The sequence below is a fragment of the Seriola dumerili genome, unplaced genomic scaffold, assembly GCF_002260705.1.
Source record: "Seriola dumerili isolate Sdu_G_001 unplaced genomic scaffold, Sdu_1.0 BDQW01000110.1, whole genome shotgun sequence".
NCBI lineage: Eukaryota > Metazoa > Chordata > Actinopteri > Carangiformes > Carangidae > Seriola > Seriola dumerili.
The window spans coordinates 3503273-3518450 of NW_019174365.1; the positions used below are offsets into that span (position 1 = coordinate 3503273).

At 40.8% G+C, this 15178-nt stretch overlaps 1 protein-coding gene across 4 annotated transcripts; it reads left to right on the forward strand.

Moving 5' to 3' along the window:
- Positions 1–1908: 1908 nt before the first annotated feature.
- On the forward strand, positions 1909–15123 carry sgce (sarcoglycan epsilon). Of its 4 annotated transcripts, none has more exons than XM_022747016.1 (12): positions 1909–2175; positions 6852–6974; positions 7269–7426; positions 7990–8062; positions 9296–9494; positions 10123–10285; positions 10457–10671; positions 11147–11173; positions 11643–11831; positions 12186–12229; positions 12876–12913; positions 13088–15123. In XM_022747016.1, exons 1-12 carry the CDS (start codon positions 2127–2129, stop codon positions 13136–13138), a joined length of 1329 nt encoding a protein of 442 aa, XP_022602737.1. In that variant the 5' UTR covers positions 1909–2126; the 3' UTR covers positions 13139–15123. The 4 variants fall into 4 exon arrangements, with proteins under 4 accessions (XP_022602737.1, XP_022602739.1, XP_022602740.1 ...); XM_022747017.1 differs by lacking the exon at positions 1909–2175 and adding an exon at positions 4635–4697; XM_022747018.1 differs by lacking the exon at positions 11147–11173 and having other exon boundaries at positions 1910–2175.
- Positions 15124–15178: the final 55 nt, after the last annotated feature.

The window sequence follows — 15178 nt, forward strand, 5'->3', positions numbered from 1 at the left end:
GCAGAAGTTTTACAGAGACTGCAATGAAATGAAAAATATTAAAGTTGGCTATTGAACACAGTAAAGTCTATCTCACACATTCACCATGACTAAATGCATATTCACACTATGAAATTATCTCTAAAAGTTTGCAGTCTCTTTCCTAAATTAATCCATTAATATTTTAACAGTCTTCTAATAAAGAAGATCAGAGTGTAAAAATTCTAGCTGGCTGGGTCACACAAGAGTCAACAGACACCGCCTCAAACACGGGACTGAATCCATGTGATAAAGTATTAGAAAGGAAGCCTTGTCCACATCCAAATGTGTGATTATTTTAACCAACAAGACAGAGTTATATAATTCATTCTGATGTGTTATAAAACATGGCATTGTTGCTTACGTACAAAAGTATGAATCAATTTGGATAAGGCACACCATTGGATAAACACGTTACAGTTTCATCAAATTTGAATCAAAAAGTGAATTATCAGGATCAAGCATGTGCATGTGTGATTTTTATACTTGAATTTTATCTGTCACCTTGTCAAATAAATCCCATAATATAAATCTTATTTATAAATGTGTGCAGTCAGACAATTTAATCTGCCATTATATGCCATTTACATTATTATGTAATCTGAGTCCATGCTAGATGCACTTAAGGCGCACGTACGTTATGTATTTGGCTGATTATTTCAAATAAAGTATCTATCTATCTATCTATAGCCAGTCTAATTTTTTAGTACCAGCTGCAGTGCAATGACATGCATCTTCCATTTAGAGTATAAGTGAAATATTATATTAAAAAAATACAAACTTTGTTGAAAATACAGTATTGTTTTTCAGTGAGGTACACTGTATCTGTTGTACTACAGAAGCTACACTCTGTCCCTTAAATGCATTTAGAAAAAGATCTAAATGCTGAGAGAGGATCCAGAAAAAACATAGGAGATATGAGCAATTATGATTTATCATTTCAGTTCACTACTAAACACGAGCAAATTCGGGAGAATTGCAGTGTAAACTGAAACAGAACAGACTATCAGACCAAATCAGAGTCAAATCAGACACATTTGGCCATTACCTCTAATGCCAAGAGGGAAATGCTGTATTTCCCCAGCCTTAATTACTATGCATCTTAGTGCATGTATAGATCTATAGTGAATGTTGTGATGCATTCATACCCAGTCCAAACACTGACTATGTGAAGATGTTGCTAAGCAACCTAAAAATAATCTTAAGGGGATAAAAGGGAGGGTGAAAGAACAGAACAGCCACGCACTGCAGAGCACAGAGGATGGATGGCATCCTGTTTATCACCACAGAGGAAGAAATGAATCCAGTTTTAATATCAAATAAGAGCCACGCGGTGACCACTGTCAGCATGTTAACCAGAATTAGGATGATTTTCTGCAGGATCAGAAGTACTCACTCAGTGGTGGCTCACATCAGTGGAGTATGAGGGGCGAATCAAGAGTCCTGCTGCCCTTTAGCTGGCCTGACTGGGAGCCAAGGGGCCAAAACATGACCATCTGTCTGCTACTACTGTCTCTGCAGGGGGTCTGGACAGATTGGAGCACACTGCTCAAACATGTCTGTGCCCTCTTACAGCTGGGCTCAGGAGGTCAAGCCCTGGGTGGGGTGAGGGTTTGTGTGTGAGTAGTGGGTGTGTCTGTTTTTCTGACATCATGGAGGGTTAAATAATCCATCATTAAACATTCATCAAAATGTACCTTAAATCTGAAGTGGACTTTGTGGACGACTAAATGTAAGTGACAATGAAATCACATCTGCACGTTGACCTAGATGACAAGGACACAGACAGTTCAACAGAAAGGCAGACTGACACTGCTTGAGTTTGATATACAGGCAGACCAAATTAAAAAATCGTCGTCAATCTCGAACATCACACGGAAATATTTCCTGAAAGGTGTGGCGCTCATGATTGTGATTCACATCTCGTTTTTAGCCCATGTTTTACGAGACAACCATCTTTTTCCATCCAGATGTTCAGCCAATGAGAAGTGCAGTTTCCAGTGAAGGAAGGAGGCGGAGGAAGGAATGCTGCAGGATGCTTATTATTATGGCTGTCAAACCCAGTGGCTATTAGATAAAACATCCATTTTCATGTAAGATTTACGGGGATGATGAGCACCATGTCCGCTGCAGCTGTCGCGGTATGGCTTGGTACGGGTACGTATCGATTAATGGCGGAATTGTCAGGATTTTTTTTCTCGCGTTTGCTTTTGATGCCGTATCCATGCTAGTTAGCTAGCGAGTTAGCCAGCTGCTGTTTAGCCGCAGTGCTCATTTTTTCCAAGCGGCTGAGGAGGAGACATGGAAAAAATGGCTAACAATAGACAGCTATACCGTTATACGGTCTGAGTGCCTTAGGGTTCGACCCAAAATGTGTGTTTTATACAGTACCTTACATCTCTAGCGAGGAATGTACCGCTAACGTTATACGTTGTCTTGCTAGTTCTTGTCAGTCGTTCACTCAGCTTTAATTTCCTTTGGGAAAACAGACCGTTTCCCCTCGCGCAGGCCTGTGTTTATATGTAGAACAGGTGTATTATGAATGCCTAATTAAGTAGTGTAGCAGCTCCAGTTATTCTTAATGACGTAAGAGGAATAAATGAGATAATATTATAATATTGCTGCATTTTGTGAAGCATGCACAGTAACAGCATCCCATTTGTTGCAGCTGCTTTTCACTTGTACACACATTATTTGGAGGGAAAATATACACCCAATTTATTAGACCACTGAAGCTGATGTAGTCTCAGTCATCAGAAAAGCCCCGAAATGAATTCTACCTTCATGAAGTTTTTAATGTTACATGTCCTTGTATTTCTAATGGTACAGACCATAAACCCAGCCAGAAATCTGAAAGTGAGACATGTCACTTCAGGGGCAGAATACGTTTTTGATCTGATGCTATGTTATGAACTATTCAGACCTCTTATGCCATCTGGAACAGGTTTCCCACTGTCCCAGGGCTAAAACAAAACATAGAGAAGCAGTGTTCAGTTTCCATGCTCCATGTATCTGACACAAACTTCCTGAAAACTTCTTTTTTATTGAGGCTTGAAACCTTTGCATTTGCCACTGTCTATTATTATGCCAAATTTGGGGCTGTTTATGTCTCACTACACTGTAACTGCATTGTACTTTTTTATGTTTTTGTTCACTCTGTTTAATTTTAGTTCATTTTTAATCCTTACTTTATTCCTCTTTAACTTCAGACGGTGGGGTTTATGTCAGGGCTGTTATTACACTGCATTAGTTTTAGTTAGGTGTACCAAACAAACTGGCAACCTCATGTATAGTTCAGAATGCCCTCGAGAGACACATTTGTTCCATTCATGCTTTTATTCATTGATCCAATAGTTTACATTGCACATGCCTATGATGTGAAACACAGCGCTTTACATGAGAGACATGTCCACATGGAGCGATCCATGGGCTTGAAGCAGAGAACAACCATGTACAGAGATGGTGAGTCGCGGTGTGCAGTGGTGCACTTCATGTGTTGACCCGCTGTCCCCTCCCCCATGTCATAACACAGTGACACGCTCAACTGGTTTCCCATTAATACTGGCATAATTGTTTGCAATTGTCTGCAGTCTCACAGACTTGGCCCACTTACTTCTGTCGTAACAGTAGTTTACTGAATTTATATTTTGTCTAAACCTTTTCCTTGCTAGACTTAGAAGTTATCCTAAATCATTAACTATGTGACAAAAGACTGTTTCCTCTGTTAAACATATGATACACAGATTCAACAATGTAGGTGACGAATAACTTCTCAACAATTGACAAATAAGTAATTTGCTTACCGCTATAGATTCCTAGAGCATTGATCTGGCTGTTTGTTGTCCACTCTTGTCTTCAGTCATCTTCTTCTGCTTCTTGTGATACCAGCTACTTTCACTTCCAGGTTTGTGCCTAGAACAACAAGGCTCAAACTCATCGCAGGCAGAATACCAAAGCCTTGATCCTAACAGTAGCAATCCTTGTTGTCTGTGCTTCCCCAGCAGACACCAAAGAAGCACATGCGTTCCTCCTGACCTGGACTACATGCATAGATGAAACTGATTCAGCAGATCCAAAGGACTTCCCTGTCCAACTGACTGTGCCTCTGCTAGCTAGAGGCCTCAGTTAGCTAGAGCTATTAGAGGGACAAGGCTGGTTTATTCTCTCCACGTTGCCAATGGCACTTTTAACTAAAACATCACTCCTGAGACTTCAGCCAGCCCAAGGTCAGCTCAGAAAAGCATAAAATCTGGTTAGCCATTTCCACCGCCCCCCCAAGGCCTGTTAGTCATGTAGTGTATGGACATGTGCGAAAGTGGTGTGTGTATTATTATGTGTCCTTTATAGATAATACTTGAATTCTAGTACGTATGTGAGCACAATTATTGCAAAAGTGTAGCTTATTTTGTGCATTACAATGCACATCTCTGTCTCTACATTTGTCCTGCAACTGGAGCCGACTGGTTAGTCTGCAGTGGACAGTTTAGTATTAACCTTTAATTGGTGATGTATTATGTACTGTAAGAGTGCTGCAGTTCATCATCTCGAGAAAGCCTGGCAGAAAGTCAGCTCGCTACAAATAAGCAGATCTGATGCTATTAGCAGAGCCTTGGTGTAGCTTAGTCAGTGATCTTTACTTATACTGGCTGCTCACTAAATGGAAGTGACTGCGATCAAAGGTGAGAGTGACACATAGTCCAATAGGAACCCATATGCTAGACTGGCTAACATAAGGCAGCCAGGAGTGTGTGTGTGCGTGATTGGCCAAAATGGTTGTTGTTGCATCAAAGCTTTAATGTTGATAGGCTAAAACACATTTCAAATCCCACAGGTCGTTTCTTATTCCTCCGACCATTAGGTGAGACCAGGCCATCTGGGCTCTCTTCTATGTCCTGCCTGTCTCATCTGTGGACGTGTCACAAATGTTTACACCACATCCAGTTGGTCTTTAAGTAGAATAGAATAGCTGGTACGTGACCTTGACCGGGACTGTGCGACCGTGGTCCTTTGTGTGGGTAAGAATTGATGAGGCCCAACGGTTGGGTAATAGAAACTGAGAGTGTGCATTCAGAGTGGGATTTGCGGATCGACTGAAGTCATCACAGAGGGCGCCACCGGTGTGCTGAAACCGAATTAGGTTTTATTCTTGGTCTCTGAATAACCTAGATCCTAATATCATGGGTGCAGTGGTAGCAGCAAGAAAAGCTATTGCATGGATTAGTCATGCGCAGGTGGTTCCCTCAATCTGTCCTTGGAAAGAAATGTTGTGGATGTAACCTCAGGTTTCTGTAAGTACCACCACATTTAGTGGCCGCTAAATGCTATTGATTGTATCTAGCTGTGATCAAGCCCCCGGGGACATAGGACATATGGCCAGTTCAGCGTCTCCGTTTGTGGCCACAGATGAAGCCCAGTTTAACATACATATGGGGCAGTTTTATAACTTTACTCTTTCAACAGCTCATCAGTGCCAGACTGCAGTTAAGCAATTTGGCCTCGTAGATGTGGACTCCCTTAATAGGAGCTTACTGTGTCACCTAATCTTCTTTAACCCCTTTGTGCACCCTGGTAATAGATAACGCTTAACAATCGAAGATCACATACGGACTTCTTCTTTCATGGACACGGATTAAAATGTAAATCCTGCTCTATTACTCTCTTCAGCAGAGACTCTCCCTGGAAATCAGCTACTGTTCCTGGAGAGGGCTCACACTGCATACGTAGAGGGCCACTTAATTTTGATGATGCCGATGATATTGATGTAGAATATGTTAATTTGTTGTTGATGAAAAGATGAAGCAGGATTTGTAAAATGGTGTAAATAAGGAAGGCACATTCAGCCTCACAGCTTTCCTAGGCCTTCCTCTAGCTGCTTAATGCGTCTCGAGTTGTGTCCGCAGGCGAGAAGAGTTCAAACTCTCTCCCTCTCTTGTACTTCATAGCACAGATCTCCAGTTTTCTCTCCCTCCTTCTCTCACCCCCCACCCCCTTCCTTGTACATTCAGTCTCCCATGGTGATTAAAAATTGAGTGCCCACCCAGTGAGGGAGGGAGAAGGGGGGAGAAAAAAAAAGTGAGAGGAGAAAAACGCTGCGCAAAAATGCTGAGATCTTGAAAGAAGACAAGTGAGCAAGAGAGAGTGAATTAGTGAAAGAGAAAGATGCAAAAAAAAGAGGGAGAGAGCTGGCTAAAGCACCTCCGGTCTTACATTGTGCAAACTTTTCTCAAGGGGGCTGCCATTTTCCTAGCAGTGCCCTTCACAAATAAGGACTAAATGTTAGCGTTTGAAATGGAGTGGGGCTAAACAAGAGGGCATAATAGAGACAGAGTAGGAGGAGGGCATGAAAAAAACTCAGTACAGTCTGAATGAGGCTCATTACTGCTGGTTTTACTCACAGTACCTCGGCTACTTGCCATTGAAATTCATTGGTTTAACAGCTTGTCATCCTATATACAGAATTATAGTGTTTCTGTCAGAGTTTTTGCCTTTGTGTTTGGCTGTTTCTAGACTGCAACCATGTATGAAGCGCATGTTTTGTCCTTCCAAAGAATAAGAATACAAGAAAATTAGACAAATCTATCGTTGTGAGCTGGATCTCAAAGTGTGAAGGAGTTTAGCTGCTGATACCAGTGACCCAAATGTTTTCTTTATTTGTTTGTTTTCACCTTAGCGCCTTCTGTTCTTCTTTAATTAGTGCTGCTGGTCCTTAATGATGAATAACACACACACACACACACACACACACACACACACACACACACACACACACACAGAACAGGAAACATTCTTCTCAGGAGCTAATTTTCTCTGTTTGTTTGAAATCTGTATTTCAGTGGTCACCATCTTGTCGAGGTCTCATGCGGACCGTAACGTCTACCCATCTGCAGGAGTGCTGTTTGTCCATGTTCTGGAAAGAGAGTACTTCAAAGGAGAGTTTCCTCCCTACCCAAAATCAGGTACTACAGCATCATAGCCCCACTTTGTGGCACTTTGTTATAGTAATTGATAAAGACAAGTTTTTGTGTTTAAGTATTTGATTACCTTAATGTCATTCAAACATTTGTACCCATATAAAACATAATTACCATAGTACATTGTTAATACATCATATATCACAAGTAGAAAATGCTTAGCTGCAGTTGGCAAAACTTCTATAATTCACCTAATGGCTCTAAATGTACATTACTGAATTGGTTGTGACCCATAACAGAACAATCGAGTGCCCGCTCATTAAACTGCTCTGCTTGCAGGTGACGCCAGCAATGACCCCATAACTTTCAACACCAACCTGATGGGCTACCCAGACAGGCCAGGCTGGCTGCGTTACATCCAGAGAACACCGCACAGCGACGGAGTGCTCTATGGCTCCCCCACTGCAGAGCACGTTGGCAAGCCCACCGTCATAGAGGTGGGTGGCTGGACCGCTTTCAAACTGAAAAGAGTGGAGATGAAGTAATTTGTGCTGCTGCTTATTATGTCAAGGAAGGAAAAGGAATGATCCTTTTAGTGCTAAAATGTTGAACGAAATGAAGGCATTAAATGAAAAGAATACATCATGTTCAGTCATTTAATTGGGAGACAATATCAAGTACTTTGTAGTCTTAAACAAGGCACACATAAAGCTACACATTAGCTTTATGTGTAGCTTTATAGTTACACATTTGGATTGATTTCTACTGAGTTCAGCCAATTTGTGTGCACGCAGCAGTAGTATGGTACAGTGTTATGCTTTTGAGTCTTCAGACTTAAATTCCATTATATTTCTATATGCTTTCTTTGTCCCCTGTAAGCTACTGCAGAAATTCCTTTCCCAAAAGGCTTAACGTTCCCAGCGGTGCACATGTGCCTCTATACAGTGTTTCAGTTGGGTACAGAGCCTGCGTAGTGTATCTAGCTCAGCCTTGTCCAGAGGGCTGCTGCCATATAAGCTGCACTGATCTGGGCTTAAACTTTCACCCCTGTGTGTTGCAGATTACTGCCTATAACAGACGCACTTTCGAGACGGCACGGCACAACTTGGTCATAAACATCATGGCCACAGAAGGTAAGAGGCGCCAGTATGAGAGCTTAGAGTGAGCAGAGATCAGACTGTGCAACTTCCCTGATTAAATCCTGAGGGCACATTCAGTACTTGAACGGAGTAATGGACTTCCCCAAAGAGAAAATTTTGCCTTTGATTACTTTTGTCAGCCAGAACTAATCAATCATTATCAAAGAAAAACAGTATATTGTATTGATCTTACCAAGAGGTCTAATGTACCAGAGGTGCTGTATCTTTTTCATACACCTGACACAATAAAGACTATATTTATCTATCTATACAGTTCTCTCACGTTGCATTATTTATGTAACCAACAATGTTTGTATTTAAATATGCATTGTCGTGCTTATTTGCTAGATCAGTCTTAATGAGCCTCAAAATCCATCGTTGACCTTGGAAACTGTATTTGACAAAATCATTTCACCACAAGGCACATTTAGTAGCTGGTCTGGAGCTTTTGATTATATGACATGTCTTCATCAGCAGATGAGTTTAGAAATTTGAGCGTCTGCACTTCTATGACAATCCATTTGTGGATGAAGCGCATGTTAGAAAAAGCTCTAGAAAAGCTACTAAATGAACCTTGTGGTGATATTAACGGTCAAATCATTTATTGTTATTCTTTAGATAAAGTAAAAGATGGCTCTTAATTGGTACACAGTCTGACACTGACCTTTTAATCACTTCAGGACAGCCATCATAAATCAGTATCATCTGTTATGCCTTCTGCGAACTGTGCAGTCGTGTATTGAAATGTTATGGTTATAAATACAATGTGCAGTATCCTGTTCATCATTGTGACTACACCTCACATCTGTGCATCTATATGTTTGTGCACTGGCTTGTTGACCAGTCACGGTACATGCACTACAATATGAACTGAGTCGGGTGAACGTACAGCAGATGTTCGCGGCGCTAACGTGACATCACTCTCCCTATGCTGTGATGTCATCTGACATCTGGCCCCAGAAGGAGGCCAAGTCATAACAGAGCGGAGCAGACACACCAGCATCTGCTGGACAGACTGGTGAAGTCAGCGTCAACTACTGTACGCTGCAGTAATAAAGTAATAATGATGTCTTAGTCAGCAGAACAGCCCTGCATCATCGCTCTTTTCTCAGGGTTATGGAGTCTAATGGTTCAAGCTCATCCTCCCGGTCTTCTTTCCTACCTCATCTTACTACCTTTCACCACTTTCAACCTTTTATCTAACTTTGTCTTCATCCTTCTGCACAGAGTTCCCTCTGCCCTTCCAGGCTGAATTTTACATCAAAAACATGAATGTGGAGGAAATGCTGGCCAGCGAGGTGCTGGGGGACTTCCTGGGAGCTGTGAAAAATGTATGGCAGCCTGAGCGCCTCAACGCCATCAACATCACCTCGGCACTGGACCGTGGTGGCCGTGTGCCCCTCCCCATCAATAACCTCAAAGAAGGGTGAGGACTGTGGAAGTTGAAATGGACCTGGGTTGAATTTTTTAACAGTTAAAGTGCTTTTCATATCTGAAGGAAAGCTAAACCAAGGTTTTTTCTTTGCAGGAATAAGGCTTAGCTCTACTTGCTTTCCCATTTGCTTGTATTTTAAAAACTAAAGTGTTGTGAATCACACACTCTTAAAGAATCTCTCCATCAACAACCTCTTCACTTCTCTCAATCAAACAAATTGCATATACTTTCAGCCCACTCACATCATGCTAACATTTTATTTAATTGGGGCCTTGGGAATCCTGAGAATTAGACGAGTACACTTGGCCGTCAGCACTGACAGACACTGTCAGTTGATTTAGTTCAGCAGGGAATAGCCCACATGAACTGCCATAAGTTGTGCATCAAAGATTCATGCTGACGTTTTGGAAGATGAAAGCATCTAGGAGAACACTCAGTGGAGAAGAAATGCTCAGAATATTACAAGCATCAGCATAAACATGTGAAGTGAGGCTCCATCTTCTTTTCTCTTCTCTTCTCCTTCTTCTTCTTCTTCTTCTTCTTCTTCTTCTTCTTCTTCTTCTTCTTCTTCTTCTTCTCCTTCTCTCATGCTTTATATTTCACTGTCTCCTCTCCCTAGAGTGTATGTGATGGTTGGTGCTGATGTTCCCTTCTCATCGTGCCTGCGGGAGGTGGAAAGCCCACATAACCAGCTGCGCTGCAGTCAAGAGATGGAGCCTGTCATCAGCTGTGACAAGAAGTTCAGAGCTCAGTTTCACATCGACTGGTGTAAGATTTCTCTGGTGAGGATTCTCTTGAAGATTCGGTCAGGATTGAATTTTGTAGGTTTTTAATGCTGAGGCAACATAAGCTTGTGCTCATGGCTACATAAGCATTGATTTTCAACTTAATCAGCTCACACAGTCTGCTGTTTCATTCACAAACACTGAATTAACTCTCACTTATTTTTTAAGGTTGACATCAACAAGGTAGTGCCGGTATACATTACCCGTCCGGACCCAGGCACAGGGATCCTGCCAGAATTTGGGGAATACAACCCCCCCTCTGAGTCTCTGAAGAGCCGGGACTACTTTTCGGACTTCCTTATCACGCTGGCTGTTCCCTCTGCTGTGGCACTAGTCCTCTTCTTCATCCTCGGCTACACTATGTGCTGCCGACGGGAAGGGGTGTAAGTGTGCTTGGTCTTATATTTTTATGCAATTATTGCACCAAACACCTCAACAAACATTTGAGGAAAGCAGTGAAAAAGTTACTTAAGTATCAAATGAGAGACAGATAGGATTGCGCAAAAATCTGGACTGGAATTGCAGCTTGTCATTACCATCTAGTTGTATCGTCCACATACATCACGTTATCCATAAATTTCTGTCACAGGTTTTGTTTTGTTAATGTTGTCATGTGACGCCTTGATGTTTTGAAGCATAGCCATGACATCGATGATCATTCATCCATGATACATCCTTTCCTCATTCTCCATCATTTACAGGCTGGGAGAGACGTGCCCCCCTCATTCACTCAATGTTCCACACCCCATCAGCATCATTTCCACACTGTCTTTACCCAACAGTCCATTCACTTGTGTTTAGATGTCTCTTTAACTATTAATATTAGTATTTAATTCATCCATTTTGTTTTGTTTCTAGGGAAAAAAGAAACATGCAAACACCAGAGTAAGTGTTTTACCTCTCCTGTGTTTTTCTTGATTTTGGGTCTGTTTCTGTCTCCCCCTCCCCCCTCTCTTTGGTTTGCAGTTTTGTCATCTATGTTGTCACCGATGGCTTTCTCATAACCATTCATATGCTCATCTGTGTGTTGACATCCATTCATCCAATGGGCTGCTCAAAATTTTAATGACCAGATGAAGGGCATTGTTGCTGTTAGCAGTGGCTGCTTTCAATTGTCTCAAATGTCAAAGATTAAGTCAGACACAGTGATAGGTGAGGGTGGATGATTTCTGTTGTGCATGCATGAATTGAGTGAAGATCTCACCATAGCAGATGCAAATCGCTGGCATATTCAAATATTTTAATATACCTTTCCAGTAGATAAAGCATTGCACACGGGATGAGATAAGTTAACACCACCAGAAATGATAACATCAGAAGCTCATGTTAAATTCACTGCCTCTCCCGTCTCCAGCATCCAGCTGGTTCACCACAGCTCCATCCAGAAGTCCACCAAGGAGCTGCGGAGCATGTCTAAGAACCGCGAGATCTCCTGGCCACTCTCCACACTGCCCGTCTTCAACCCAGTCAGCGGTGAGGTGGTGCCGCCCATCCACCCCGACAACTATGAGACCACCAGCATGCCCCTCATGCAGACACAGACGTGAGTGAAGGGATTTGGTGGAGGGAAATAACATTCACACGCTCATATTCATTAGCAAGCACACAGATGCTTGGTTTATAGGCGTCATTATGGGGAAATATAAGTCGAAACAATACCTTTATCGTTTAATCTTGTTTCCAGCGCTCTCTAACCGTGCCGTGTTTACAGCTAAAGCTGCGGCAGGCAAGTCAGGCCTTTGGAAAATACAACCACAGCTTAAGAGGTTCAAGCTGTCCCATGATTTTTGCTAATGGGCTTGATACTCAAAAATTTTAAATACAACACGCTTTCACATGATACTAAAGGCTCTTGCGTGTGAATGTCTGCTCACCATAATATCATTGTTTATTTCAGGAACCTGCAAAATCAGATTACGATACCACAGCAACGGCCATCAGGTTAGTGCTGCCTCCATCTTTCATATTCTAGTCTTACAGTCTGCTTTACTGTACCTGCATGTCTGATATGTAATGGGACTATTTAGCCACATGGTGAGTTAAATACATGAGTAATCCACTTAAAAAAAAAATTGCAGTCTTGCTGAACAGTGCTCCGGCTTCAAGTAATTATAAATAAATATATAGTTTCCTGCCTAATGTTGATCAGGATGTTAAGTGCAGGAAAGCATGTCTCCTGACAGGATTAAGCACATTAGCTGCACAGTAAAATGATGTAGACTGATTTATTACGTCATATTACCATGAATATATTGACTCTTTACTGTCATTAACAATATGCAGCCATGTATATCACTACATAGTTACTTTGCTGTGTTGCTTACGACCTCAGTCTGTCCTTAAACTAACTGTAAAAAAAAAAACAGAAGCATCCAGACTTTATTGAGTCGGACACAGATTGTTGAGAGCTAATCATTCTGGCACCACAAGAAATCAGGCGTGACAGCTTCACTTGTGAACTTTTATGTCAGCCCCTGCAAGAAAGACAACCAGTTCTGGTGTTGGTGTGTGAGCGCCCTCCTGTGTGCATGGTGGTGAGCTGCATGACACACTAACTTGCTGCTCTCTCTGTTCACTGCTAACAAAGGAGATAACTATGTCATGTCAACATTTCGAAGGCTGGAGGTAGGTGCTGCGATCTGATAATTAGCTAATGTAGAGATAATTAAAGCTGAGTTATTTCAATTAATTACGTTGTTTCAGCTCATCTCTTTTGCTAAACAGTACTAACAGCACATGAAAACTTGTACATTAGTTCCTGTCATTTAAAATGTATATATTTTATTGTATTTATTCCAGGTAAATGGTATTCCTGAGGAGAGGAAGGTGGCCGAGGCCCTTAATTTGTGACCAGAAAACACCGGTGTCGGAGCTACCTTTGTTTCCATATCTATATATTTGTTTTTTACCTAACATTTGTGCCAATCTGCATGCCTCAGAAGTGTCTTTACAAAGTTCTATTGTCCATATGCACAGTGTGGAAAAGAACAAAAGAGCTTAGCTGATTATAAAGATACATTACAATATTTTTGAATATATGTGTAAATGTTAAAACTGATGTTTGTATTTCTACTTGCTTTGCACAATGGACCTCTTAGAGGAAAAGGGAGTTTTACATGGAAATGCTTAAATTGTCACTTAATATTAATTTTATGTAATGTGTCATGATGACAATAAAATATTTCAAATTAGTCTTTTTTTACTGTAATGATCTTTTCCCCAATAAACAAGATAATAGTAATGTCTGAATAACATGAGGAAGAAAAGAAGCCAAAAGAGCACATTTTATGAAGGTATTATTAACAATGTACAACAGAATAAAGGCGTTTATAAATAATATGGATACATTTCACATTTTTGAAGACATCACAAAAAATTTTACATATAACATATTTCAAAGAGGACCTGCACAGGGGTATAAATAGTTGTTGCTTTTACACGACCAAAGAGATCTATTAAGGCCTGAAACAATTACCAAATTTATAGCTGTTGATCAGACGAGAAAACGGATCAGTAAACTTTACAAGAAAAAAGAAACTGCAGCATGGAAATGCCATTCTCGTCTCCACAAGGAGGTGATGACTGGTTATACAAATTACAAATTCACTTGGCTCTTGTTCAGTTTGAGAACACAACCTGAACTGTACATAATCAGAGAAATGACAGGAGAAAGCTGTAGACAAATTGTTCCACTGTAAAGAAAATGTCCTTCTTTGTGGATCCATGTTTTTCTTTAAAAGGGAGGCTACATAAACATGTAGAAAACCACTGACACTGCAATCTTTTACTATCCCCCATGGTAGATGAAATATGCAACTCAAGATTTGATGTAATACAGCCTGGCTCTTACAGTATCATTTTTTATTTGCCAAATGATCGTCACAAAACATTTTGATTTACCAAAACAAAATGTGCAGAAGGTATCTGCACTGGTACCATGTTAACCACTGTTTCACCTCAGAGATGAAAGGAAAAATATAGACCTTAAAATAAAAGTGCTAATCTCAGTCAAATGTCTGTTGGGATAAATAGGCAGAGACATCAGCCATTTGTCAGTTGACATAATATAAAATATTTTCCTTAAAGCAACAGTTATATGTCCTCTCAGCTCAGTCAGTGCATTACCAAGTAGTTGTTTTTAAATGTTGATGTGGCCCTGATGCAAAGTGCGTAATGATGGAAGATTGTGATCCCAGGCTGCATCACAGATGTGACAAAGTACACCTGGAGATGTGTTGTATGTATAAGCCACTGAGAGAAGCTGTATGTTCAAAGGCATTCAGTCTAAGTAACCACTTATTCATTCACTCACTGACCAAAAAGTTCACTGGCTGTGACAGCAGAGGGAGCATGTATATTCATCTGTTAGCCCTATTGTACAATAATATGTGCAACCCAGAATTTTCCTACGGAGCTATGAGGCATGTTTTTAATGACAATGAAAGGATAAAGGACTAAAAACACTGCTGAAGCATTACTGTATAAAATAAATCTCTCACTCTATCGTACAAATATACACAGACTATGAAATGAGCTGCTAATAGGCCAGACAGGCGGTAGACTGTAAAGGCTCAACCTCCGCAGTGTGTCTCTGAGGCAGGTAATCATCTATGAGATGCTGGGATGGGTATAAGATCTATGTAATACTTCCTTCACAAACAGCAGTCATGGGCGCAAAGTACAGAAATAAACAAAGCCAAAAAAATGTATAAAATATAAGCTTAATTTAAATCATTAAATACTGTACATATCACATAGAATTTCAGAGCTACAGCAGGTGACCACGGTACCTTTCAGCACAAGGCAAACTTTTTTTTTTTTTTTTTTTAAATTACTCACAAAAACATTAGCAAAAATATGTTGAGGGATATTTCAACATTTTAACAATTG